The sequence below is a fragment of the Hesperophylax consimilis genome, chromosome 18 (assembly GCF_061612785.1).
Source record: "Hesperophylax consimilis isolate HC1 chromosome 18, BYU_Hcon_1.0, whole genome shotgun sequence".
NCBI lineage: Eukaryota > Metazoa > Arthropoda > Insecta > Trichoptera > Limnephilidae > Hesperophylax > Hesperophylax consimilis.
Genome location: NC_142853.1, coordinates 2,245,096 through 2,269,248, shown reverse-complemented (window position 1 = coordinate 2,269,248; position 24,153 = coordinate 2,245,096). Strand labels below are relative to the sequence as shown.

The 24,153-nt window shown below is 33.6% G+C and overlaps 1 protein-coding gene across 1 annotated transcript in view; it reads left to right on the top strand.

Annotated features, from left to right (window-relative positions):
- Positions 1–15,264, top strand: part of Unc-76 (fasciculation and elongation protein Unc-76) — a 156,684-nt gene extending 141,420 nt beyond the window's left edge. The window contains exons 2-7 of the mRNA XM_089642395.1: positions 2,347–2,455; positions 5,038–5,169; positions 6,207–6,330; positions 7,835–8,085; positions 8,982–9,057; positions 10,428–15,264. Coding sequence (XP_089498521.1) covers positions 2,347–2,455; positions 5,038–5,169; positions 6,207–6,330; positions 7,835–8,085; positions 8,982–9,057; positions 10,428–10,510 — 775 coding nt within the window. The 3' untranslated portion in view covers positions 10,511–15,264. The remainder of the gene's footprint in view (positions 1–2,346; positions 2,456–5,037; positions 5,170–6,206; positions 6,331–7,834; positions 8,086–8,981; positions 9,058–10,427) is intronic.
- The last annotated feature ends 8,889 nt before the right edge of the window (positions 15,265–24,153 follow it).

The window sequence follows — 24,153 nt, the reverse complement described above, 5'->3', positions numbered from 1 at the left end:
TTCAGTTCAAGTAATGTCAAAATTTATTGTCAGGTGATTCGAATTACGTAAGGGTTGGCACTAATATAGTGTTTGTTTTTACATAGTTATTTGTCGTTCAATCCGATCTGTGATCTTGTGTGATGATTTTTAACGAATATAGCCTTAAGGTTATACCACCGAGTGATCCACGGTAACCTCATTTTCAGTTTATTTTTTCCTATCTTTTAAAACATTTTAATCGATCATTGAAAAAAAGATGGAGAAGTTACAAAGGAATTACTAACGGAATGCCTTTAAATTGAGGGGAAATTTCGATTTAAACATACTTTTTTTCGTATTATCTGCAGTTTTTCCGTAGATAATTTTTTTTAAATCTTATAATATACTAAAGCCTATACTTTTCTTCGTCTGGTATATTTTTGCGTATCTGGCATGTCCGTTTGTCCGTATGTCGATTTTAATTCCCGCTCTACACGCAAACTCGCTTGGCGCCTTTTTATAGGCAATTCTCGTAACACTAATATGTAATATGTGTATCGAGCGCCTGTTTCCTACCATCGGCATAACACGTTTTCTTGAAACTATTAATCTATTTAAATAATAATGTAAATGTTCTTTATTCAAAGTCTTAAATCTCCTAAAGTTTGATTCAAATCTTCACCGATTGTTTTCAAATTTTGACACAACTTTGCATTCGAATAAGCGTGTGTTTTATATACAGATTGTCACCTGTGACAAAACAGCGCCATCTGTTGGAAGTAACGCCCTATTGTTTCTCTATCTGCACTCACAGACTGTGCCACAGCAACGCTTGGCGGGGTACAGCCATTGAAACTTATAAACCTCATTATAATAGTCATTGAAGAATATAATAATATTAACTAAATATTCCATGAAAATAATCAGAAAAAGACAGAAAAGGTAACACTCGCAACTGGGAATCGAACTTAGCTCCTCTGTTTTGTCAGGACAACACTCTAACTACTGACCTATTGCCATCTAATTGTTTTCAGTCATTTTAATCAATCTCATATTTCTATTTATTCCTAATATTATTGTTTGCCAGTTTCATTGACTAACTATTTTTAAAAATCTAAATTCACTATTCTAAATTTACTCACATACATAAATTGTCTCATACATACTCTTCTATTATTCTGTCATGACCCTACTCAAGTATCTGGTTTACTTGATCGTGCCATGTCTTCATTGGGTGTCCCCGACCTCTTCTACTATTCACATTCACGTCATATATTCTCTTTACACTCTTTTCTTCGCTCATTCGCTCTACATGCCCAAACCATCTAAGCGTCCCTTTCTTAATCTTACTCATTACGCTTAAATCGCCTTGCACTCTTTGCGATGAGTATATAAGGTCTATTAAGTATTACAATAGTTCATAGTTTCGCGATGTCATTATTTCATAATCTTTTGAAAGTGGACAAAAATGGTTAAATATATTCCTGAAAAAATTTATCGTATCGTTTTAACTATCTAGTTGTTACATTAGTTGATATAATGAAGATGTTACAGACAAAATTGTTTGTTTTTCAATGGACCAATTTATTTACTGATTTTCCTCTCGCATTTTCCAAAATTTTGCCACTCTCCATCTTGAGTGACATCCCATTGTTCTCAACTTCCCCTCATCCTGTGTCATTAATTAACCCTGACAGCCTTTAACTAAGCCTTCCTCCAACGAAACCATCAATTAATTTTTAATTAAATTACCCTTCTCTCTCTCTCAATGAGATTAAATGACAACTTTAATCCTAGCTTTATTAGGTTGGTTGCCTTTGATTATTGTTCTTGTTTGTTAGTTTGTAGTCAGAATCAGTGGCGGCTAGCTCTAAGGAGCGTTGGAGAAACACACTCCTAAAATTTCAATCAACCTAAAAATAATAATTATCAAACGATAATAATATTATTTTGGACAGCAATACAGTATCCATCATCAAGGAAGATTTGTAAATTGTGTGAAGTATATTTTAAGTATGTATAAGTGATAACATGTTGCAAGCATTAATCCTCTTAATGTGGTTTTCTGGGTTTAGTTTTGGTGTAGCCGTCTAATACAGGACAACTATTAAGCTTATCCCCGTCGTCCTTATTAATATTTATGGGGTTATGTGGATTTCAATTGTCTCCGTAATTAGGCTCGGTCCATGCGTGTTGGGCCTTTCCAGCACTGGTCTACAACAAATTGGGGATATCATATTCCCACTGGCTTTTTGGCATTTTGAACTCTAGTTCAATTTTTACATTACTTATTTTTTAAGTCTTTGATTTTTTTTCGTTTATTTACTTCATTGCTCACCTGGTTTTTTTCTGAACCTTTTTTCTTATCGATTTCTTTTCTTCCAGAATGTGGTGGACCATCACGGGCAACTTTGGCAACATCCTCCCCATCGACTGGACCAAGTCCTTCTCCAGGAAGATGCACATGCCAGCGCTCAATCTCAGCGAGAGGAAGGTAAGACAGTTTCCCAAATCTTGCTCTCCATATGTTGTCAAAGTTTTATCCACTGTACAAAAATACCTAGAAGTGTGATCTACACCACTTTGAAAGAAAACAGTTGTCGCCAATTAACAGAAAACCTTTCTACTCCTAAGCTCCAATCGGGCAAATGAAAATGGCTTTCTTTTCAAGAAAGATTGTTCAATCAATTTCACTAGAAATGAGAAAAAATACACAATGCACTAAATTATATTAGTTTATCTTTTCAGTGGTTTTACTGTTAAAATAAGTTACTCTTTAGTTTCATAAAGAACAGTGAGTGTGAATGCAAACAGATTTGTCTTATGTATTTGCAACTTAAGATAGTAACTTGACGGCCTGTGTTGTCAAGGGGTAAGGCTCTCTGCAAGCAATTTATTCATTTAAAAAAATATATAGTATAGTTGTGGCGCGTTCCAGAGTGGAAGATACTCTCAGTATCGCCCTGGTGTAAGACCACCATTCAGAATTAAAACGTCGCTTGAAATGACCAGATCTGAATAGCCAGGCACTCCCCCACTTTCCTTTTCTCCATCTCTTCCCTTCCTACCATCAGTCTCACAACATACCCCAATTGGGGATGCAATAGTCTCACTGGCTTAGACGGTTAGGAGCAGTTGGGACTCTTGTGCCTTATTCGAATAAAAAAATCGAATTCTGTATTTAGGTAACAATTAGATGGTGATGTATATTAGAAAACAATTTTTCAAAAAGCTATGTCTACCATTTTAGATTTTATTTTCTCTTCTTGTTAAAATTTTGACGATAACTAGCGCAGACCCGTGAAAAATCACAGGATGGTCTGAATTGTTGACAAATCAGTACCTATTTTGAAAACGCCAATTAAAATAATAAAATAAAATACTTTTTAGCAGTGGCGGTCCGTAACTTTTCAGTAAGCTAGAGTGGTAAGATTAAAATATACAACATTTCTGATGTTGTAGTTGAAAATGTGTTTGTTTTTTTTTTAGAAATTTGTTATAAATTTTGGGTATGAAGATTTTTCATTTTGGGGACGCTGTTCTTCCTTACACTGGAAGAATCCTGAGAATCTTAATATAAAAAATTGAATTTATAAAATAAATAAATCTAAATTTTCACCTACAACAACATCAATAATGTCATATTTTCCAATCACTGAAAACCACGATACTATTTACACCATACACGATACACCACTGAAAACAAAGATACTATTTGAAAATTAAAAAAATGATACATTCATAGCAAATTTGAGTTTGTTAAATCTGGTAAAAAAAAATAGTGAATTTCAGGTTTTGTTATAAAAAATTCCTGCCCTCACTAATATTATATAAAATGATTATTTTCACATTAGTTGATGGCTGATTGTTTGTGAAACGTGAAGCAGACTTCCATATTGATATCAAGGCCACATGTAATTTCTATGTGGTTAGGCCTATAACTTATACTTATAAGTGATAATGGCTGTGTCATATCAACTTACACTGGGCAGGGTTCAATGGCTGAAGCTAGGTGATCAGTATTGGTGATAATACCTCTGGGAAATATTAGAAAATTCACTAGTAATATGTGCACTTTTAATGCAAGATTTTGAAAATGAATCATGTCATTAAATATGAACCATATTTAAATGTATTTTTCTCCAAACTGAAACTTTTTATAAATATTCTTCTTCTTTGGTGGTAAAGTTGAGATTGGCATTTTTTCTTCAACTCTCAATCACTTGTTATTAATATCATAACCACTTATTTATGCACAGTGACAAACACATACCCAGCATAAACACCGGTCGGCGGCCGAGTTGACATCGCGCTTGGGTCCCACTCAGGTGTAGTGTGTTCAATTCCTCGGCTGGCTAAGTCCTCCATCACAACTCAAGCAACATTTTCTGCTTACTGTGGTGGTAGTAGGAGATTTTCAAATATTGTCAGGTTATTCGTAGCCCGGGAATGTTTGTCTTTCTTTAAAAAAAAAAAAAAAACACACTATGACAAACACATACCCAGCATAAAATGCACATTGACAAACACATACCCAGCACACAGTGACTAACACATACCAAGCATAAATACACAGTGACAAACACATACCCAGCATAAATACACAATGACAAACACATACCCAGCATAAATACACAGTGACAAACACATACCCAACATAAAATACACACTGACAAACACATGCCCAGCATAAATACACAGTGACAAACACATACCCAACATAAATAATCGCAATTGGATTCTTTTGGGAGAACCATAATATTAAACATATAACATCATAACAAGAGATTATAATCTATCAGAGCTTGAAAATTTTAGGCTTAATTAGACTATGAATTTATCTATTTGAAATGATTTAAGATTTTCATGGCCAAAAATATTATCGAGATTATTTTCGGGTTATTATTATTATTCTAAGTTGCGCTTTCTTCTTCTTTAGCCAATGTTTCAGACAAATTTTAAGTTGCACATTTTTATGCAACAATTTATTCATGTTTTTCGAATTGATGCTTGCCCCACATCCTGTTTCCCGTATTGCAAACAGATGACTAATGACCTCCTGACCTCTTATTTCAGGACGGTCAGACCCCAGAAGACGACTTGCTGAGCTCTGAGGATGAGGCTGTGGCCAGCGACCTGGACATGCACGCTCTCATCCTGGGGGGGCTGCACCTGGACCACGAGTGCCCCGTTAAAACAGCTGATGAGGTAACTAACTCATCAGACTTTATTCTACCATTGACATGGTGACTATTCACCTGCCGTTTAGTGCTCCTTTGTCACTTCTTTCTATGACTATATATGAAATCAGTTAAAAGTGGAAGAGGTTACAACTGAGGTATCCCTAGACTTTATATGGACCACTATTTTTATTCAATTTCTCTAGGTTTGATCTTAACACATTTCTGAAGGGTATTTTTTGCGCTGGCGCTACGCTGTCTCTGGGCGAAAATAAAGATCCTTCCCGAATTTCTTAAATTTGTTTTAAATCACTATATCTTCGAAAATAATTCAAATATTTTAATAAATTTTTTTACTCAGTAACTCAGCATACCCAAGCTATAAAAGTACTAAACGAAAATCAAATATTATTTGAAATGCAACTTAATTAACCCTGTTATATTTTTATTACTCGCTTTCTTGCACATAGGAGTTGAGTGGGGCGGAACAGAGATAGAGATTCAAATCGGGTTTCACGGTCATAAAAACCCTCATTCCAGGAATTGCATTATTACAATAACAAATAATATACTATCCTTTTGTTGAAATACTGATGTAAACAAAAGACACGACGATAAATATAAAAAGAAGACTTGCATTACGATTAGATAATTATGTACACATAGTTTGGACCTTTACAGAGAGATTGGTATACAATATTCATATAAAAACATTAAATATTTCTGTCTTTTCTGTCATTGAAATGAGGCTGACGCAAAAGATAGAACTACCCTTCCCGCTGTTCAATCTGTTTGCATCAATCAACCGAACGGGTAGAACTACCTTCCCCGGCTGAAGTGTGTTAACATCCTAGAAAGCTGATTTGAGATTTTCACGGCAAAAAGTATTAGCGTGAATATTCTTTGTGTTATATTGTGCTTCCTCCTCCTTTAACCAAAGTTTCGGGCAGCGTTACAGGGTCTGTCATCAGGGCAGACATTGCTTTTGATAAAGCAGCAAAAATATTTTAAAATAAATTACCAGGTGAATATAGAATGAATGTCTGGTCTATTTTGTGTCCTTAGGTAATTCAAGAGATTGACGACATGATGCAGGACTCCTCCCCGAGCTGTGATGAGGAAATGACGGAGCACAATGAGGCACTGGAAAAAGGGAAGGAGGTCCTCAGCTCACCTTTATACGAAGACAGTGAGTCACAGCACTTCCTTTTCGTTTTTAACCCATCAGGCTTCTGGCATATTGACTGTTATATTTATTAAAGATGCTGTCAGAAAGTCGGAAAATCTGTTTGTATTTCCGCTTCTCAATTAAATCCAAATAAATGGGATATTTCTGAACGTATCTGAAAAATGAAAACTGTTTTTGAAAGTGATGAAATACACTTTTAAATTTTATTATACACATCTACTTTTTGAAATACTAAAATTTTTAAATCAAATATAAAAAGTTTTAATCGCTCACCTTACGTATTTTTTTAAATCTAAACACTAGAATAAAATTACTGATAACAACAACAAAAAAACTAGTTAAACTAGTTTATTAGACAAATGTATTATAAACATTACTGCCACCTCACTTTTTGTCCTTTCATATAAAAATAATTAATAAAAAATTCTTAAATTTTTCTCAAATTGCGGTCGGAATCTTTGGTTTCGAATAAGGTGTACGTTTTATTTATTCTGTGGTTAACTTCTATGTTTGAATATAAAGCTTAATGTTTTCACTTTCTAACGCTGTTTAGTTCATATTTCTAACTATTACGGTAAGGGAGACCAGAGACAATTCACAAAAATACCTAGAGCTTTGAAAGACAAGCAATAGACTACGATAGACGAAGATAGACTCGAGGAACTAAAATTATATTCAATAAAAGGAAGATGTCTTAATTAAGACTTTCAAAATTTTATCTTTACATTATAACAGTTACCCCGGTATTCAAGAAAAAAAATGAACAAAATACCTTTTGCATCCAAACCTAGGAAATTTCTTAATGTAAATAGAATGGTGGATGTATGAGTATGTGAGTGTATCAGCAGAATTCTGCTTGCTCATTAAATAATAATAATCTATCTATATAAATAAAAATGTTCGTTTGTTCAAAATCTTAAATCCCCAAAAGTTCTTCACCGATTGCTTTGAAATTTTTGCACAATGTTTTATTTTAATATGTGTGTGTGTTTTACATACGTACATTATATAGATGTCACCTGTGGCAGGTAAAAACACGTTTTTTTGAAAAAATAGCGCCATCTGTTGGACGTAAAAGCAATACGCGCTATTGTTTCTCTATCTGCACATACAGACAATCACAACAAAGCGTGGCGGGGTACAGCTAGTAATAAATAAAAACTCGTTTCAAAATAACAACAAATGTTTTTGGGCACTTGGTATAGTCCGAATTTTAGCAGAGAAGCATGACATTGTATGTACACTAGGGTAAAACCAATTTTGGCAGAGAAGCATGACATTGTATGTACACTAGGGTAAAACCAATTTTAGCAGAGAAGCATGACATTGTATGTACACTAGGGTAAAACCGTAGGAATTGCAAACATTTATTTAATTTTAATGTTAAAAAAGAGTTTGGCATGTTCTCTGTCAATGCAAGTCAAAATCTCATACATTATAACATAATATAATGGTAGGTCACAGAATAGACAAATTATTAATTACCTATGTTATTTGTTTCCAGAACTCAAGACCCTATCCCTGGCCCAGCTCAACGAGCTATACCTGGAGCTGGAGGTGCTGATCCGCGAGTTCAGCGAGACGCTGATCTCGGAGCTTGCCCTGCGCGACGAGCTGGAGTACGAGAAGGAGCTGAAGAACACCTTCATTTCGCTGCTGCTGGCCGTGCAGAACAAGCGGCGCCAGCACCACGTGGAGCGCAAGAGGACCAAGGGGGCTATTGTCGGGAAACCCAATCCGGGAAGCGATCCTAAGGTGAGCCAGACTCATATTGACATTGTCTGAGTGTCACAATAGTTCTGAGGCTAATCATCTATTTCATGGGGGACAATGAAAGGCTACCAGGGGCGGTGAAACGTTTCCAGGTTACAAATAATCTCAGAGTGTTGAAAATCCACCCACTATAAGCGTAAAATGTGGCTTGTGCAATAATGGAGGACTAAACTAGTAGACGATCGAACGCAACCCCCGAGTGGGAACCAATAACTACCACGCTACCAACCGGTTGGTCGTGATATTTCAAAACAGGTAATTTTCACTTCAACAATTTTTTGTTCGTGGAGTTTTTTAGATTTATGCTGTTGTACTTTTTTTAACGGAGAGAGACATTAAAAAAAAATAAAGGTAAAGTTGGGAACCTCTGATTTATATTATTGACCCAATGTAATTTTTTTTTTTTTTTTTTTTTTATTATTGATACATTTTTTTTTACAATATTTTATATTTCAATTTAGTAATGTTGGCCTCACTGGGTTGTTTACCCGTGCTGAGGCCCCCACGGGTAAACAACCCAGTGAGGCCAATATTTGATTTCCATAATTTAGATTAATGATCTCACATAAACTAATAAACAATCGTTTATTTAACCTAACTAATAATCGTTACGTAGACTCAACTGATGTTTAACAGCCATATATAGAGCTCATGGAAAGTTACACATTGCTCACACAGCAGAAAAGGCTTGTTTAGCTGTGTTTTAGTGTTGACTCTCAAATTGTTTTCGCTGAAATAATTCGCCAAAAGCACCGTTGCCAGGCTACAATATTTTTTAACTACGGTCTCTAAAATGCGTTTATTAATAGGTGTTTTTTTATTAGTAAGGGTGATGGTATATAGTCAGTACTTAACTTGAATTTATTGTATTATTGCAGTACCTGACTACCGTGATCCCCTATCACCTGGACAGCGGACCACCTGACAATCAGGCGCTGCAAGTCCTCATCAAAAGTAAGTCTCTACTCAAATATATGTTTTGTTAGCATATGTAGATACTGCATTTATGTATAATTTTTTAACGCATTATGATAGTGACAGATGACAGCTGAAGTGTTCTTCTTCATTCTATGGTTAAACAAGCTTAGATAATTTGTGAAATTGTAAACTTGAGTTGCGCCGTGAGAGAAGCTCTATTGCCAACCAGTTTCAGTTGCCTCGTGAGCAAGTGGACTAACAGTTTTTTTTGGACATTTGAAAAATCCCTGTTAGGTGCGTTTCAGCTTTCTATAAAATTGTAATAAGCTGACAAGTATGCAAGCGGAAAATGTTGCTTGTGTTGTGATGGAGGACTTAGCCAGCCGAGGAATTGAACACACTACGCCCGGGTGGGACCTAAATGCGATGCTAACTCAGCCACTGACTGGCCTAACATGATAGTTGTCCTCTTTTGCTGATCACAAAAATCGGCATTTCATTCAACAGTTAACATTTTGTTCACAATACTATATTTGAATTTCCTAGAAAAACTGGGTCTTTGTTGTAGTTCATAGATTCTTCTCCTAATTTTTCCAATACTTTTGGAAACTCTGAAAATTTCCTCAACAGAACATGATGGTGATCATTTTAATGGTTCACTAAAAATATATTTTTCAAATCTGAAATAGTTATTGTTTATTTGAACTTTCTTATTCTATTATACATACTCTGAAGTCATGAGATTTTAACCAGGTACAATACTACATATTTATACAATACATTATAATACGATTGTAGCACCCCAGCCAGGAGCACTCCTGTCCCGGTGCGACCGGTACACCAGGGGCACTGTTCTGTTAGGACTTGGAATACATGCTATTAGGATGGGAAGAAGGTTGGAGTTTAACCAACCGGTATACATACCGACAACCTAAAAAGCCAATATTGGAATTTAGGTTGGGCAGGAATATGGGATTTGATTTGAGCATTATTTTATTTTTCTCGTTCTTCTTGCCTCTTCTTACATTTCCTTGCCTCTTCCCGGTTTATCTCGTCTCTTCTTGCTCCTTCTAGTTTTTGTTGTCTCTTCTTGCCTCTTCTAGGCTTGCCTTGGAACTTCTTGTATATTTTTGCACCTTCTCACCCCTTCTTCGCTCATCTCGTCTCTTCTTGTATATTCTTACGTATTACAGCGTCTTCTTGTCTCTGCTCGTCTCTTCTTGGCTCTTCTTGGCTATTCTTTTCACCTCTTCTTGCAAATTTCTCATTAAAATGGCCACCATCTTGAACAGGAAATAAAACAGACGAAATGTACAGTGGTCGATTTAAAACAGGCTACGGTCAGTCATTATTTTTTAAACATTTATTTACAATTATGTTAATGTGTTGTTATTTTATTTTTCCAGTTCTGAAGGCAATAAATGAAGACAGTCCCACAGTTCCAACCCTCCTGACGGACTATATCCTCAAAGTGCTCTGTCCCACATAAGGAGTGCGCTAACTTAAACCAATACAATTTACTTTAATTATTTCAATCGCCACACTCTCTCCTTGTTCATTTCCCTTACAATAATACCACCCAATCCCACCTCATTCACACCAGACAACCACTTCTGTATCCCGTTGCTCTTTATGATGTGGTTTAAACATACTACTCTATTTAAAATTAATATTTAGGGCTAACAGTAGAAAATGATTAACAATAATATGTTAAGATTTATATTTAATTTTTCCTTTATAAAAGATGGCAATCATTGAGAGGCATTTCACTATCTCAAAACAGCAATATTATATTATTAAAGCATAAACTCCAAACATAATAATATAACACCACCGATGGGTAGAAATATAAATAACATACTTAACTATATGAATTAATATTTATTTAATATTATGATATATTGAGATTTTCACGGCCAAAAGTGCCGTGTCGCACTTTCTCCGTCTTTAGCCAACAATTCGGACAGAGTTACAATGTCCATCATGAGGGCATATGTGTATATTTGACTGAATTGTCTGTTTACCTAATATGTACAGAAAACAACATTAAGCTGATTAACGCTTGTAAAACGTGTAGCACATATACTCATCCGCCCTGATGATAGACACTGTAATGCCGACGAAACTCTGGCTAGATTAGCAGGAAACGCAACACGGCATAATAACTCAAAAATTGATCAAGATAATATTAATTTATTCAACATTGTGACTGCTGAACGATAGACATTTGAAACTATTTCTTCTCTGAGATTAGTGAATGAATTTATCATTTTTTAATAATTTTATTATTAGTTAGATCAATTTCATGCTATCAAAGGATGCTACAGCATCTTTAGATTGCTTTGAATGTGTTTAATGTTGTTTTATATTACTAAAAATTGTTTAAAAATCATACAAATTACTTTCCACTTATCAGATCTCCACACAACAGCAAAGAAATTTTCTTTCAATTTCTATTTTGGCCTTTACCCTTCAAAGTTTTGTTGGTTGCTACCTGTAATTTAGTGACAATTACCTATTACCTACTCACATTATTGTAACCTACTTTTAATAAGAAGCATTATGATAATTCTGTACTCTATTCACCGAGAAGAAAACAAACTAAAGACGGGTTGTTTCGAAAAATTTGAACAATTCATCAAATTTCAAAGTTGATTGTCAAGTTCTGTGAAGGTTCTATTCAAGTCCTGTTTTCATATCTTTATTAGGCAGTTGTTTCACAAAACTGAAATATTTCTCAGAACTTAAATAGAACATTTTCAGAGCTTGAAAATCAACATTGATGAATTGTTCAAATTCTGTGAAACGAACGCATCCTAAATGATGTTGCAACATTGTGATACATCTACAACAGTGGTAAAAGTTTAACGGAATATTGATCATCAATTATTTTGTGTTTTTCCTTCTCGGTGAACAGAGTATTGTTTAAAATATTGGAAAGAATGAATCGGGAGTGATTATTGTAAATTGATTATAGATGGCGTTGGAATGTCATTAGCTATGAAGTGATATGAAAGTTTGAGATCTGATATTTTTATATGATTATAGTATTTTTTAAATTTATTTATTGCTTTTTATTGCAAACCAAACAACATCATGATGATGTGTTCATTTGTATAATCACTTAAAGAAACAACATCATGATGTGTTCATTTGTATAATCATTTGATGAAACAACATCAGATGTGTTCATTTGTATAATCAATTAAAGAAACAACATCATGATGATGTGTTCATTTGTATATGTAATCATTTTATGAAACAACATCATGATGTTGTGTTCATTTGTATAATCATTTGATGAAACAACATCATGATGATGTGTTCATTTGTATAATTGTTTGATGAATTTTTTTTGTAAATATGTATATGTTAATTTGTATGAGCGAGTATAGCTACTATTTAATTAAGTCTTTTCCGTTAGATTAGACGGCAGACGCATTGCATTTTTAACGGCAACTTAAAGATAAAAGAATTGGAATACTCTAATTGAAACAGTGAAAAGTGTTTAACATGAAAATGCCCTATTGCGCAGTTCATTTTTTTTAAAGTGAATATTTCAAAAAGAACCAACAACTCTAAACCATTTAAATCCAGACTATGACTTCCTAATCGGTATGTTGTGAGGCTTAAAATTGCTAGGAGGGGAAGGAGATGGGGAAGTGCCTGGCTATTCAGATGTGGTCACCGAACACGGCTAAAGCCATTTCAAACAACTTTTCGATTAATAGTGGTCTTTCACCAGAATGATGCTGAGATCGGGAGTTGAAAAGTTAGCTCTTATTTTATTTTTTAATGATGTTTATTCTACCGTTATTTCAACGGAAGGTGAGCATAGTTTTTCAAGATCATAATCATGTTAATCCTTTTGCACTGTTTTTGATCAACGCAATTGACAGCAAGCGATTCTCTTTGATAATGTAAATATAGCATTATACAATATATTGTATTTTTAGCAATAGATATAGCTTCCCAGAGCCAGTTCTGCAATTTTTCCTTCTTCAACATTACTGTGAATGTGTTAATTTATAAGTTCTTATGTACATTATTTTTTGCTAAGGTTACATTTTAAGTTGTAAATGTTTTATGGCATATTGTGATGCATAGCTTAATAAAATCTCCTCATTTTGTAAACTGTTTAAAGAAAACCAGAATCGACACTGCCATTATAACATAGGATATGACGATAGGGAATTATAAATATTAAGCATTTTGAAAATGGCATTAATTAGCTCATTTGGTTTTAATCATTTTAAATTTGATATTTTAAATGGATTACAAATACAGTAAAGCTATTTATTGCAAACTAAAAAATTCAAAAATTTCAAAGGACTGTCTTAAAAAGTCACAATTACAAAAAAATTGAGGATTTTTATGCAATGTATGTACTGTAAATTAATTCTAAACATTGCTCTTATGTATTCCACCCGATCTATTTTATGGTCTATTTTATAGAACGAACTGTTTAAAAATTGAAAGGAATTGTTGCGCATTCACACTTGCTCTATTCTATGGTCGATTCAATATAGAATAAAACGAAAGTTGTAGTTGGGCGTTCTACGGCATAGATAGCCTGTTATCACTATTCTATTTCTTAGATTACATGAATTAGATCAAAGAATAGATCGAGGTGATAACCCACCATGAAATTGATATTTTGTGACATTCATCTTTTTGCTTTGTAAGCCCACAATTTTCCAGTTATAACTATAAAACCGGGCAATTTTGTCAGCACTTGTACGCAAATTTTGCATGATTCACACCTCATATCAATTTATGTATAAACGACCTATCCACTCATAGGTCTCGACAGGATCAGGCGCAATTGGAGCAGTCCGCTCCGGGCGTCTAATTTCCAAGGCGCTGATAATACCTAACCTAACACATCGCCTTTGAAATTAATTTTCATAAAAATCGCGCTACACAAAAATACAAATCATCCTGGAGCCTAGGCATATAAGAGGCGCCAAAATTTTACTCGCACCAGTTGCCGTTTGACTCAGGGCCGCCCCTGGGTCTTTAATTTCACACTAAAACACGTTTATCTCTTCAGTAATGTTATTAATGTCGCAGCACAGTTTGCAAAATGATTGAATTGATTCAAATCTATATATTTTTTATGACTATGTAACTATTGTATGCTTAATGAATGTGAACTATGTATACACATATTAATGGTTAAATTGTCAAATGTATCATGGAAGAGGATTGAATTTACAACCTTTAATTAATTCATTAATTTAGTAGGGCTTAGTTGTCAAAGTTCGTTGCCTTTTTAATAAAGTGTGGCGAATGTGTAATATGTCTCTAGTCTTACATGATAATTTTTTCACTTAGTGTACCTTATATTTACCTACCAAAAGGATTTGTATCTACATATTATTGACACTTAAAAAATAAATGAAACAGGTTTTAAAAATAATTCAAAATATCCATTTTCTTTTTTACTTAAAAATAGAGTCATACATCTAAAAATGATTCAAATGCTTTTGGTAGAAAATTGTAGCAATTAATTAAGGCATCTTATTGTAATACGTGGAAAAAACTATTTGATAATTTGAGGAATCATAAAGTTATAATAATAATTCAGCTCTCCTCCAAACAGATAATAATTAGAAAGTCGTTTCATTGGTATTTCTCAGAGATCTAATACGTATGTAATATTTATGTATGTAGGTACTGCAGGAATTTGCATTATTAATCCCATTTCATCCCACATTGAATTCATAAAACATACCTACAACACAATCTAAAAAAATTGTGTTTGTAATTTTATTTCATTTTTGTAGCGCACTTAGTTCATAATAAAGAACTTATTTTCCTTTAAAAATCTTTGGAGGGTTTTAACAACGATAAAATTTTATAAAAAGAACATTTATTCGACTTTTCATCGATAAATTTGAATGTTATTTGCATAGATATGGCACTTATCTATGTTTTGTTTTTTTCTTTATTTTATCTATGAATTTACCAACAGTGTGTGCCATGGAAGTAGCTACCCAATGCAGCTTAATGCGACTGTTCTAAAGCACCCTGTCTTTCATTGTTCTCATCTTGCCTTTAGGATTAAGAAGTCATAATATTAAGGAAAGTGCACACGCATCAAAGAACACCTCTTAAGGGCGGTCTAATGTCACCGCTTAAGTCTACGAATTGTGTAATGTAAGATTGTCTATATGAATTTAAATTATCCTGTAAATGCAACAGCTTGCTGTTTATAAAAATAAATATGCTTCTCTGAGAGTTCTTGACTTTTTTATAATTTCTTTCTGTATTCCCTTCTGTATTCTTTAAAATTAAATATTACGTGATACCGCAAGAGTGCCAACTGTCCGTAGCCATTGGAACTATGGCATACCAATTGGAGGATATAAAAATAAAGTAAGGCTGAAGAAAACGAGGGATACGAGAGGAGATAGATATGGAAGTATAAATTCTTGTCTTATTATGTTTATATATTTTTTTTAAAAGAAAGACAAACATTCCCGGGTTACGAATAACCCAACAATGTTTGAAAATCTCCTACTACCACCACAGAAAGCCGAAAATGTTGCTTGTGTTGTGATGGAGGACTTAGCCAGCCGAGGAATCGAACACGCGACGCTCGGGTGAGACCCAAGCGCTATGCCCACTCAACCACTGACCGGTCAAAATTAAGTATTATTAATCGAATAATCTAAGTATTATTCGATTTTTTTTTATATTACCCACGCACAGGCAGTGCTTTGGGAATGTCATAGTACCGTAGGGCTCCGAGATCATTGAGGAATTGGGACTTAATGCAGTATTCGAAATTTTTTTCTAAGTCTTTTTTATATCTATTTTGGTAATCTCCACAAAAACAATAAATACAATTTTTATTAGACCTTTCCAACGAAAAATAATATTTTGGGCCCCTTCAAGGCTAAAAACGGCCCTGTTCATAGCCCCGAACAACACTGGGTACAAGTATGCTTGTATGTAAATATTTATAGTTTATACTAACTACTTCTTTGTTTCTTCCCCGTAAGCTCTATAAAATAAATTAAGCTGCCCCTCCCTAGCTTGGAAGCTGGCGACGCCTCGATACTGAAACTGCACATATAAATGTGTCGAAAAAAACAAAACATAGATAAGTGCCATATCTATGCAAATAACATTCAAATTTATCGATGAAAAGTCGAATAAATGTTCTTTTTATAAAATTTTATCGTTGTTAAAACCCTCCAAAGATTTTTAAAGGAAAATAAGTTCTTTATTATGAACTAAGTGCGCTACAAAAATGAAATAAAATTACAAACACAATTTTTTTAGATTGTGTTGTAGGTATGTTTTATGAATTCAATGTGGGATGAAATGGGATTAATAATGCAAATTCCTGCAGTACCTACATACATAAATATTACATACGTATTACACACATATAATCAGTGTCGCCCAAACCTCCAACGGTGTTGGACGCGAGTGAGCGCCGTAAGCGGTGAATAAATAAAATAACACCTTCAATCCAAGACAAATTATATAAATACATAAATTTACGGAAAATATATATTTTTTAACCTGGAAAAATGGAGGAAGCGGTTGATCCGCATGCCTTCATAACAAAGGCGAAACAAAACATAAGTGACTTACATACAATCATAGAAGAAAATAAACTTACTAAAGAAACCAAATCAAAAATGATGAAAGAAATAAATAACATCATGGAAATGATATCGCACATGGCAATAGAATTAGCTAAATTACAAGAAAAGTGTGATATTCAAGAAAAAAACCAAGCACAAAAATACCCATTTTCATACTCTTCTGCAGTAAAAAACTTAATATCACAAACGCAAGAAAAACGATTTCCCATAATAATTAAAAGCTTAAAAGAAGAAGACACTGAAAAAATAAAAGAGAAAATACAAAAGATTAAAATATCGCAGTTGGGAATTCGAGTATGCGAAATTAAAAAAACAAAAAAAAACCTTATAATAACATGCCCAGAAAAAGAAGACGCAAAAAAATTAAAAGATAAGATAAATGAAGTCGACAAAACCATAATAGCGGAGGTACTTCTGAAAACGGATCCATGCGTAATATTCAAAGGTCTTGACAAAGACTATACCGAAAAAGAATTCTTAGAAGACATCATTGAACAAAACAACGACATCAAAATGATATGTGAAAAATACCAAGACAAAGAAATATTACAAGTTAAGGCCATCATTACAAACAAAAAAACTAACAGCAAAAACTTAATACTACAAACAAATCCCGAAATGAGACTACATCTTATTAATAAAAAAAAAATTCATCTAGGATTCATGAGAATCTATGTAGAAGACTGCAGTCCTCTTACCCAATGTTTCCACTGTCAAAGATTTGGACACACAGCACAAAAATGCTACAATAGAATGAATAAACCAACATGCAAGCACTGTTCAGAAGATCATCCCATCTCCGAGTGTAAATCCCTGGAACTGCCACCCAAATGCGCTAACTGCAACTCAGCTAACAAGAAGAAAGAAATAAACTCCTTGAACAGTAAAATGAATGAAGTAGACCACCGAACAAACAGCGAAACATGTAAGTTCCGATCTTACATGCTTAAATTAGCCAAAGAAAGAATTAACTACGACATTGAATAAAAATCTTATAAATAATTTTGTAAAATACAACCGAAAATGCATTAAATGGATGATTTCTTAAGTAACGAATTAGAGTTAAATATTAAAATTCAAGAATACGAATGTATATGTACCGATTCGTGTAACAAAATTATTTCTAAAAACATCAATGATATAATTATTATGCACATAAACATCCGTAGCGTTCAAAAAAATTTAGATGAATTAATTCTAAAAATAAATAGTTTAATTAAAAAACCGGACTTTATAGTGTTATCCGAAACATTTACGAACGCTGACTCACCGTCTTATCACTTACCGGAGTACAACTATATTTCTACCAAAGTAGACATCAATAAAAATTCGGGAATAATAATATTTGCAAGCAGTAAATTTAGTATTGTTAACATAATAGAACATCCAATACACTTAGTAAACTGCATCGAAGTACAATTCAAACTCGGCAAATCAATATACTATCTAATAGCTATCTATAGAACGCATGGCTCGAGTATTATTACGTTTATAAATGACCTCAAATACATATTATTAAAATTAAAAAATAAACTTTGCTTCATCGTAGGAGATTTTAACGTTAATATTAATGAAAAAATAGAAAATAATAACAAAAATGAATACATCAATTGTATGACTGAACAAAATTTTATATCTTGCATAAATAAAAATACAAGGGAAATAAAAGAACATACTCCATCTTGTTTAGACCACATTTGGACAAATGTAAACATTAAAGATCTTCACAAAATAAAATCAATTGTTTGGAAAACTAACATAACTGATCATCACTCATGCTTACTTCTGTATAATAATAATATTAAACATAAAAAACATAATTTAATAACCAAAAAATCAACAATAGATATGACTATGCTCTCTGAAAAATTAAAAAAGGAGGGTTGGAATAATGTTTTAAACAGTGATGATACTGAAATTTGTTCAACTAACTTCGAAAATATTATGTCACAACACATTAAAAATTCGACAACTGAGATAACAACACACATAAAATCAAAATTAAGATGTTTAAAGCCTTGGATTACCAAAGGACTTATTATATCTATCAGAAATAAAGAAAAACTTTACAAAATAACTTTAAAAAATCCCCAAGATGAAAAGGCATATATTTTCTATAAAAAATATAAAAATAAATTAACATCTTATATTAAAAAAAATAAAGAAGAGTATTTTAAAAATAAAATATTATCTTCAGAAAATAACCATAAACAAATGTGGAAAACTGTTAATTTCGCCATAGAAAATACAAAAAAAACACAAAACATTAAGTACATTGAACATGATAAAAAAATTATAGATGCCAATATACAGCCTAAACAATGTGCAAACATATTTAATTCCTTCTTTGCAAATGTTGGGAAAAATCTTGCGAAAAATATTCATAAGCCTTCAAACCAAGCAAACCATAATTATAAAAATATACAGAAACGTAATATACTTTCAATGTTTGAAACAACAACAGAATGTGAAATTTCGAAAATAATAGAAAATATGAAAGGAGGTTCGTCTCCCGGTTTTGATTCTATTACAACACACATGTTAAAAACTATGAAACCTCACTTAATAAAACCTATCACTCATTTAATAAACTTAAGTTTAACAACTGGAATTTTTCCAATGAACTACAAAACCACAATAATCTCACCTATTTACAAATCTGGAGATCCACATCAAGCAACGAATTATCGCCCAATATGTCTAATTTCTAATATAGGAAAGATCTTTGAAAAAATAGTAAAAAAACAATTGGTAAATTTTCTAGATAATAATAAAATATTACACAAAAACCAGTTTGGCTTTATAAAATCTCTCAGCACACAAGATGCTATTGCTAACGTAACTTCATACATTTACGAATCATTAGATAAAGGTAAAAAATGTGCGGGTATATTTATTGACCTAAGAAAGGCATTCGATAGCATATCCCATGAGATGCTATTAAAAAAATTGAATAATATCGGCATAAAAGGCAACGCGATTAAATGGATCACCGACTACTTAAAAAACCGTCCTCAAGTAGTAAAAATCAATCGTGTTAATAGTGATCAAGAGATTACAAGCTTTGGAATCCCCCAAGGTACAGTGCTTGGACCAATTTTATTTACTATATATGTAAACGATATTTTTTTTCAACCTTTACATGGTCAAATTACGTCATACGCTGATGATACAGTATTAATAATAAGTGATAAGACTTGGGAAAAAGTAGAGTTAAAGGCCACAGAAGACATCAACACGCTCAAGAATTTTTTCGACACTAATTTACTGTCACTTAATAATGAAAAGACATTTGTAATTCCATTTGCAATCCATACAAATGATACTCCTAAAAATTTTAACATTGTCATACATAATAATACTAAAATTCACAGCCAAAACTATTGCAAATCAAACTGTACAGTACTAAAAACAACAAATAAAATTAAATATCTAGGAGTAATTATTGATAAAAATCTGAAATGGAAGGAACAAATATGTCAAGTAGTAAACAAAATTAGAAAATTCATATATATATTTTTAAGAATTAGAAACTTTCTGTCGATAAAAAATCTATATTTAATTTACTATGCCTTAGTTCAATCCACTTTACAATACGCTATTATTAGTTGGGGATCCGCGTATAAATGTAACCTTCTTCCAATTGAAATTATACAAAGAACAATTATTAAAATTATATTAAAAAAACCCTTTGACTACCCAACAGAACGCCTGTTTGAAGAATTTCAAGTACCTACATTTAAAGACCTATATATTAAAAACTCAATAATCCAAATTATAAAAGAAAAAGATAAATATCAATTTTTAAATGAAAACAGAACGCGACTTAGACATGTTTTTCTATGCCCAAAACTAAATACGTCTCTTGCACAACATCATTATACTTACCAGGGAAGAACCTTTTTCAATCGTCTACCAGAAGAAATCAGAAGCATTAATGATAAAACCCAAATACCGCTCTCTGTAAAGAGACACTTTAAAAATATTCTGAAAAAAAAACTACTGTCACTTAATTAATCTCACAAATATCCTTAGTTTTCCATAACTTCCTTTCTTTTTTAAATTTATTATTTTAATATATTATCCTTCACTATTATCAAAAAATACTACAGAAAACATACATGTATGTACAATGAACTATTTAAGTACTAACTAACAACAACATTTATGTACACTCCCCTTCCATACACAAGCAAATGCTTTCAATGGAAGAGTAGTAAAAAGACCCAAGATGTAAAATGAATTATGTACTATGTAAACATATTATTAAAAATAAAAAATAATTACAAAAAAAAAAAAAAAAAAAAAATATTAAACATTTTTAGTTGTCTGTCATATTTTGAACCTTAATCCGAAGAGATTACCTTATGCCTGTGCTCTAAAGATTGCAATCCGCTTATTAAGATAGGGGAATCTATCAAAAGGACCGCCTGTTTCTGCCCAAAGTCAAGGGTTTTTTTCTAGATATTTAGGGGCTCCACACCAGAGGTGGCTGCCAAATTAATCCTTTCCACATAGTAAGAAGATATTTTTAATCTTATGGTGATATTTTTAATCATAGACAACTAAATAGTCAACCTCAACAAACATACAATCCAGGCCAACCAAAATAATGAATTTTATTTAAGTACAAGAAAACATACACCTGTAGTTTAGACCTGGCCATACTCTCCTACCTACTCATAAAATGTGTCCAATTGGCCTTGGTACCTACTTCCAACCTCAGCAGGGCCGGCTCTGAGCCAAACGGCAGCTGGGCCCTGGAGCGAGAACAATTTTGACGCCCCTTGTCAAAGCCTAGGTAGTAGCGATGAGTCCTTCATGAGTGTGCCTCCCGGTAAACCATACCATGGCTCAATTTAAATGGTTACTCTTTTTTTTCGCTTGCATAAAAATAACCTTGCACATAAACTAACTGCACTCTTGTCGACGTAGCGACAAAGTGATAATAATTATTATGTTAACAAAAATAAAAAAAATAAAAGTACAGACGTTAAAAGGTTACGAATAACCTCGATAATATTTGAATTCCTCACTACTGATTTTGTACCTTTTGGTTCTAGCCCATTTAGCACACGTCCTATTTTTCTTACTCTGCCTGACATCGTATACCTCTAAATCACTAAATATGTATTACATTTTTTCAAAATGAAAATAGTTTCATAATGATGATAAATCACAGTTCTGTATTTATCGGTCAGACTTTAACACAATAATCTCAGGCATCCATAGATTACTTAACCTTCCAGCCTGCGCGTTGAGAAATTTCCCTTGAGCGGGCGCTTGTCGTAAATTTTACGTCATCGAGTTTTCTCCATGTAAGTGGTGTTTTCTTTATACAAATGTTAGGGAATTTCTTTAAGGTTATGACAAATGATAATAGGCAGCACTTTATTTTACTTTCTCGCAAAAATTATTTTACTTTCTCAAAAAAACCGAAGCAACACTCTAAACATGTTAATATTTCAAAACAAATATTTTATCGACTTATTTAGTCAGAATCAAAATTCTCATTCTTACAATTGTTACAAACCACCTCATCTGAATAATGGTTCTTGCATGTAAAGGACTGGCTACGGCAATACTTCATTGATGTTGAGTATCTTTTCTTATCCAGTGAACATAACCGACAAACACCGCCTTTTGGAAAGCTTCTATTTTCTTCTTCTGTTATCGGTTCAACTGCCCGACCGTAATTCACTTTGATCCCGTAATTCAGCACTTATATATTGCGGTAAATGATTGACATTTGATTTGACTCTAGCATATCTCGAAGCTCGACGCTTACGACTAAGTGGTAAGAGTGGGGGAAGCGATAAGGCGCGTCTGTCGTAAATTTTACGACAGTGCGCCCGCTGGAAGGTTAAAGGTCTCTGTTATAATTCAAATGCAAAAAAAAGGTCATCTGCAAAGTGACAAAAGTGTAAATTAAAAGACGGATTTCAACCAGTATGAATCTATTTATTTTAATTCAAATTTTACACTATCCTCCGGCTCTAGAAAATATTTAAATAAAAACTCAGGGGTGTCTAGTCTCTAAGATAAAATAGATAGTTACATAAAAATTTGAGTCATCATTGTTATTCCTAACTTTAAATTTAAGTGGGTAGGAGAACCATCGGTAAATAGAATAAGAATGATGCTTAAACCATTTAAAAAGGGCGCCAGTTCTTACAAATAATAGTCATGAACAAATTTAATGGAAAGGTAAACCAATTATAGAAACTATAGTGAAGCTATGAATGTTGAATTGAACTCACGAGCTGCGATCTGTTCGCCATCTTACAGAATTCTCCGCTGCTGTGAGTCTGAACCACAATCCTGTCACTATGCTACTGGATTCCCAGAGTCTCAGCTGTTAACGGCTAGCTAGGAAATTTGTGATTCCCCCCTATACGAGGCGTATCCAGAAAGTAAGTGTACTGAATTTTTGTAGGTTACTAAATTTTTTATTGAACCAAAAAAATTACATGGTTACCGTAGTACATATGTAAGCTAGTTTTCGACATAGTCGCCATTCCTCTCAATGCAGGTGGTGAAGCGGTGTATCGACTTTTTGATGCCTTCCTAGAAGTAGTTTCCCGCCAACCCCTTCGTCCACTTCTCCACCTCCTCTTTTACCTCCTCGTTGGTTAAAAACCTGGAGGTAAAGAGATAATAATCTGAAGGTGCTAGGTCAGGGGAATACGCGGGGTGGTTCAGGACATCCCATTTAAACGAGGCAAGCAGTTCCTTCGTGGCGTTGGCCGTGTGTGGTCTGGCATTGTCGTGCAGCAGGCTGACTCCCTTTGTCAGCATGCCTCTCCTCTTGTTTTGAATCGCCTTCCACAATTTTTTTAGGGTCTCACAGTATCTTGCAGAGTTGATGGTCTCCCCTTGAGGCAGATATTCAATCAAAATAATGCCTTGACAGTCCCAAAACACGGATGCCATGATTTTCTTGGCTGAAATTGTGGTTTTGAACTTTTTGGCGGAGGGTGAAGAGGTGTGACGCCACTGTTGAGACTGCCTTTTGGTTTCAGGCGTGTAGTGTGCAACCCAAGTTTCATCTCCAGTAACGATGGAGCGGAGAAATTCATCTCCATGGAGTTTGCAGCGCCTCAAATACTCTTGTCCGGATTCCACTCGATTCAACTTGTGTTGGTCTGTCAGCTGTTTTGGGACCCACCTCACGGACAGTTTCCGATATCCGAGGGTTTCTGTGATGGTTTCGTGTAGTAGAGATCTGGAGATTTGCAGAAACATCGCAGAAAGTTCTTCCAGTCAATCTGCGATCGTCACGGAGCGTTTTTTCCACAATTTCGTCAATCACAATTGAAGGTCTTCCGCTCCTCTGATCATCATGCACAGACGTACACAACCGTTTTTAAACTCGCGATACCACTTGTACGATTCATAGCTTTATCACCATATGCAGTTTTCACCTCATTATAAACCTCAAACGGAGGTTTTCCCTTCCAAACGAGATAACGGATGACGCCGCGTATTTCGCATTTGGCGGGAGATT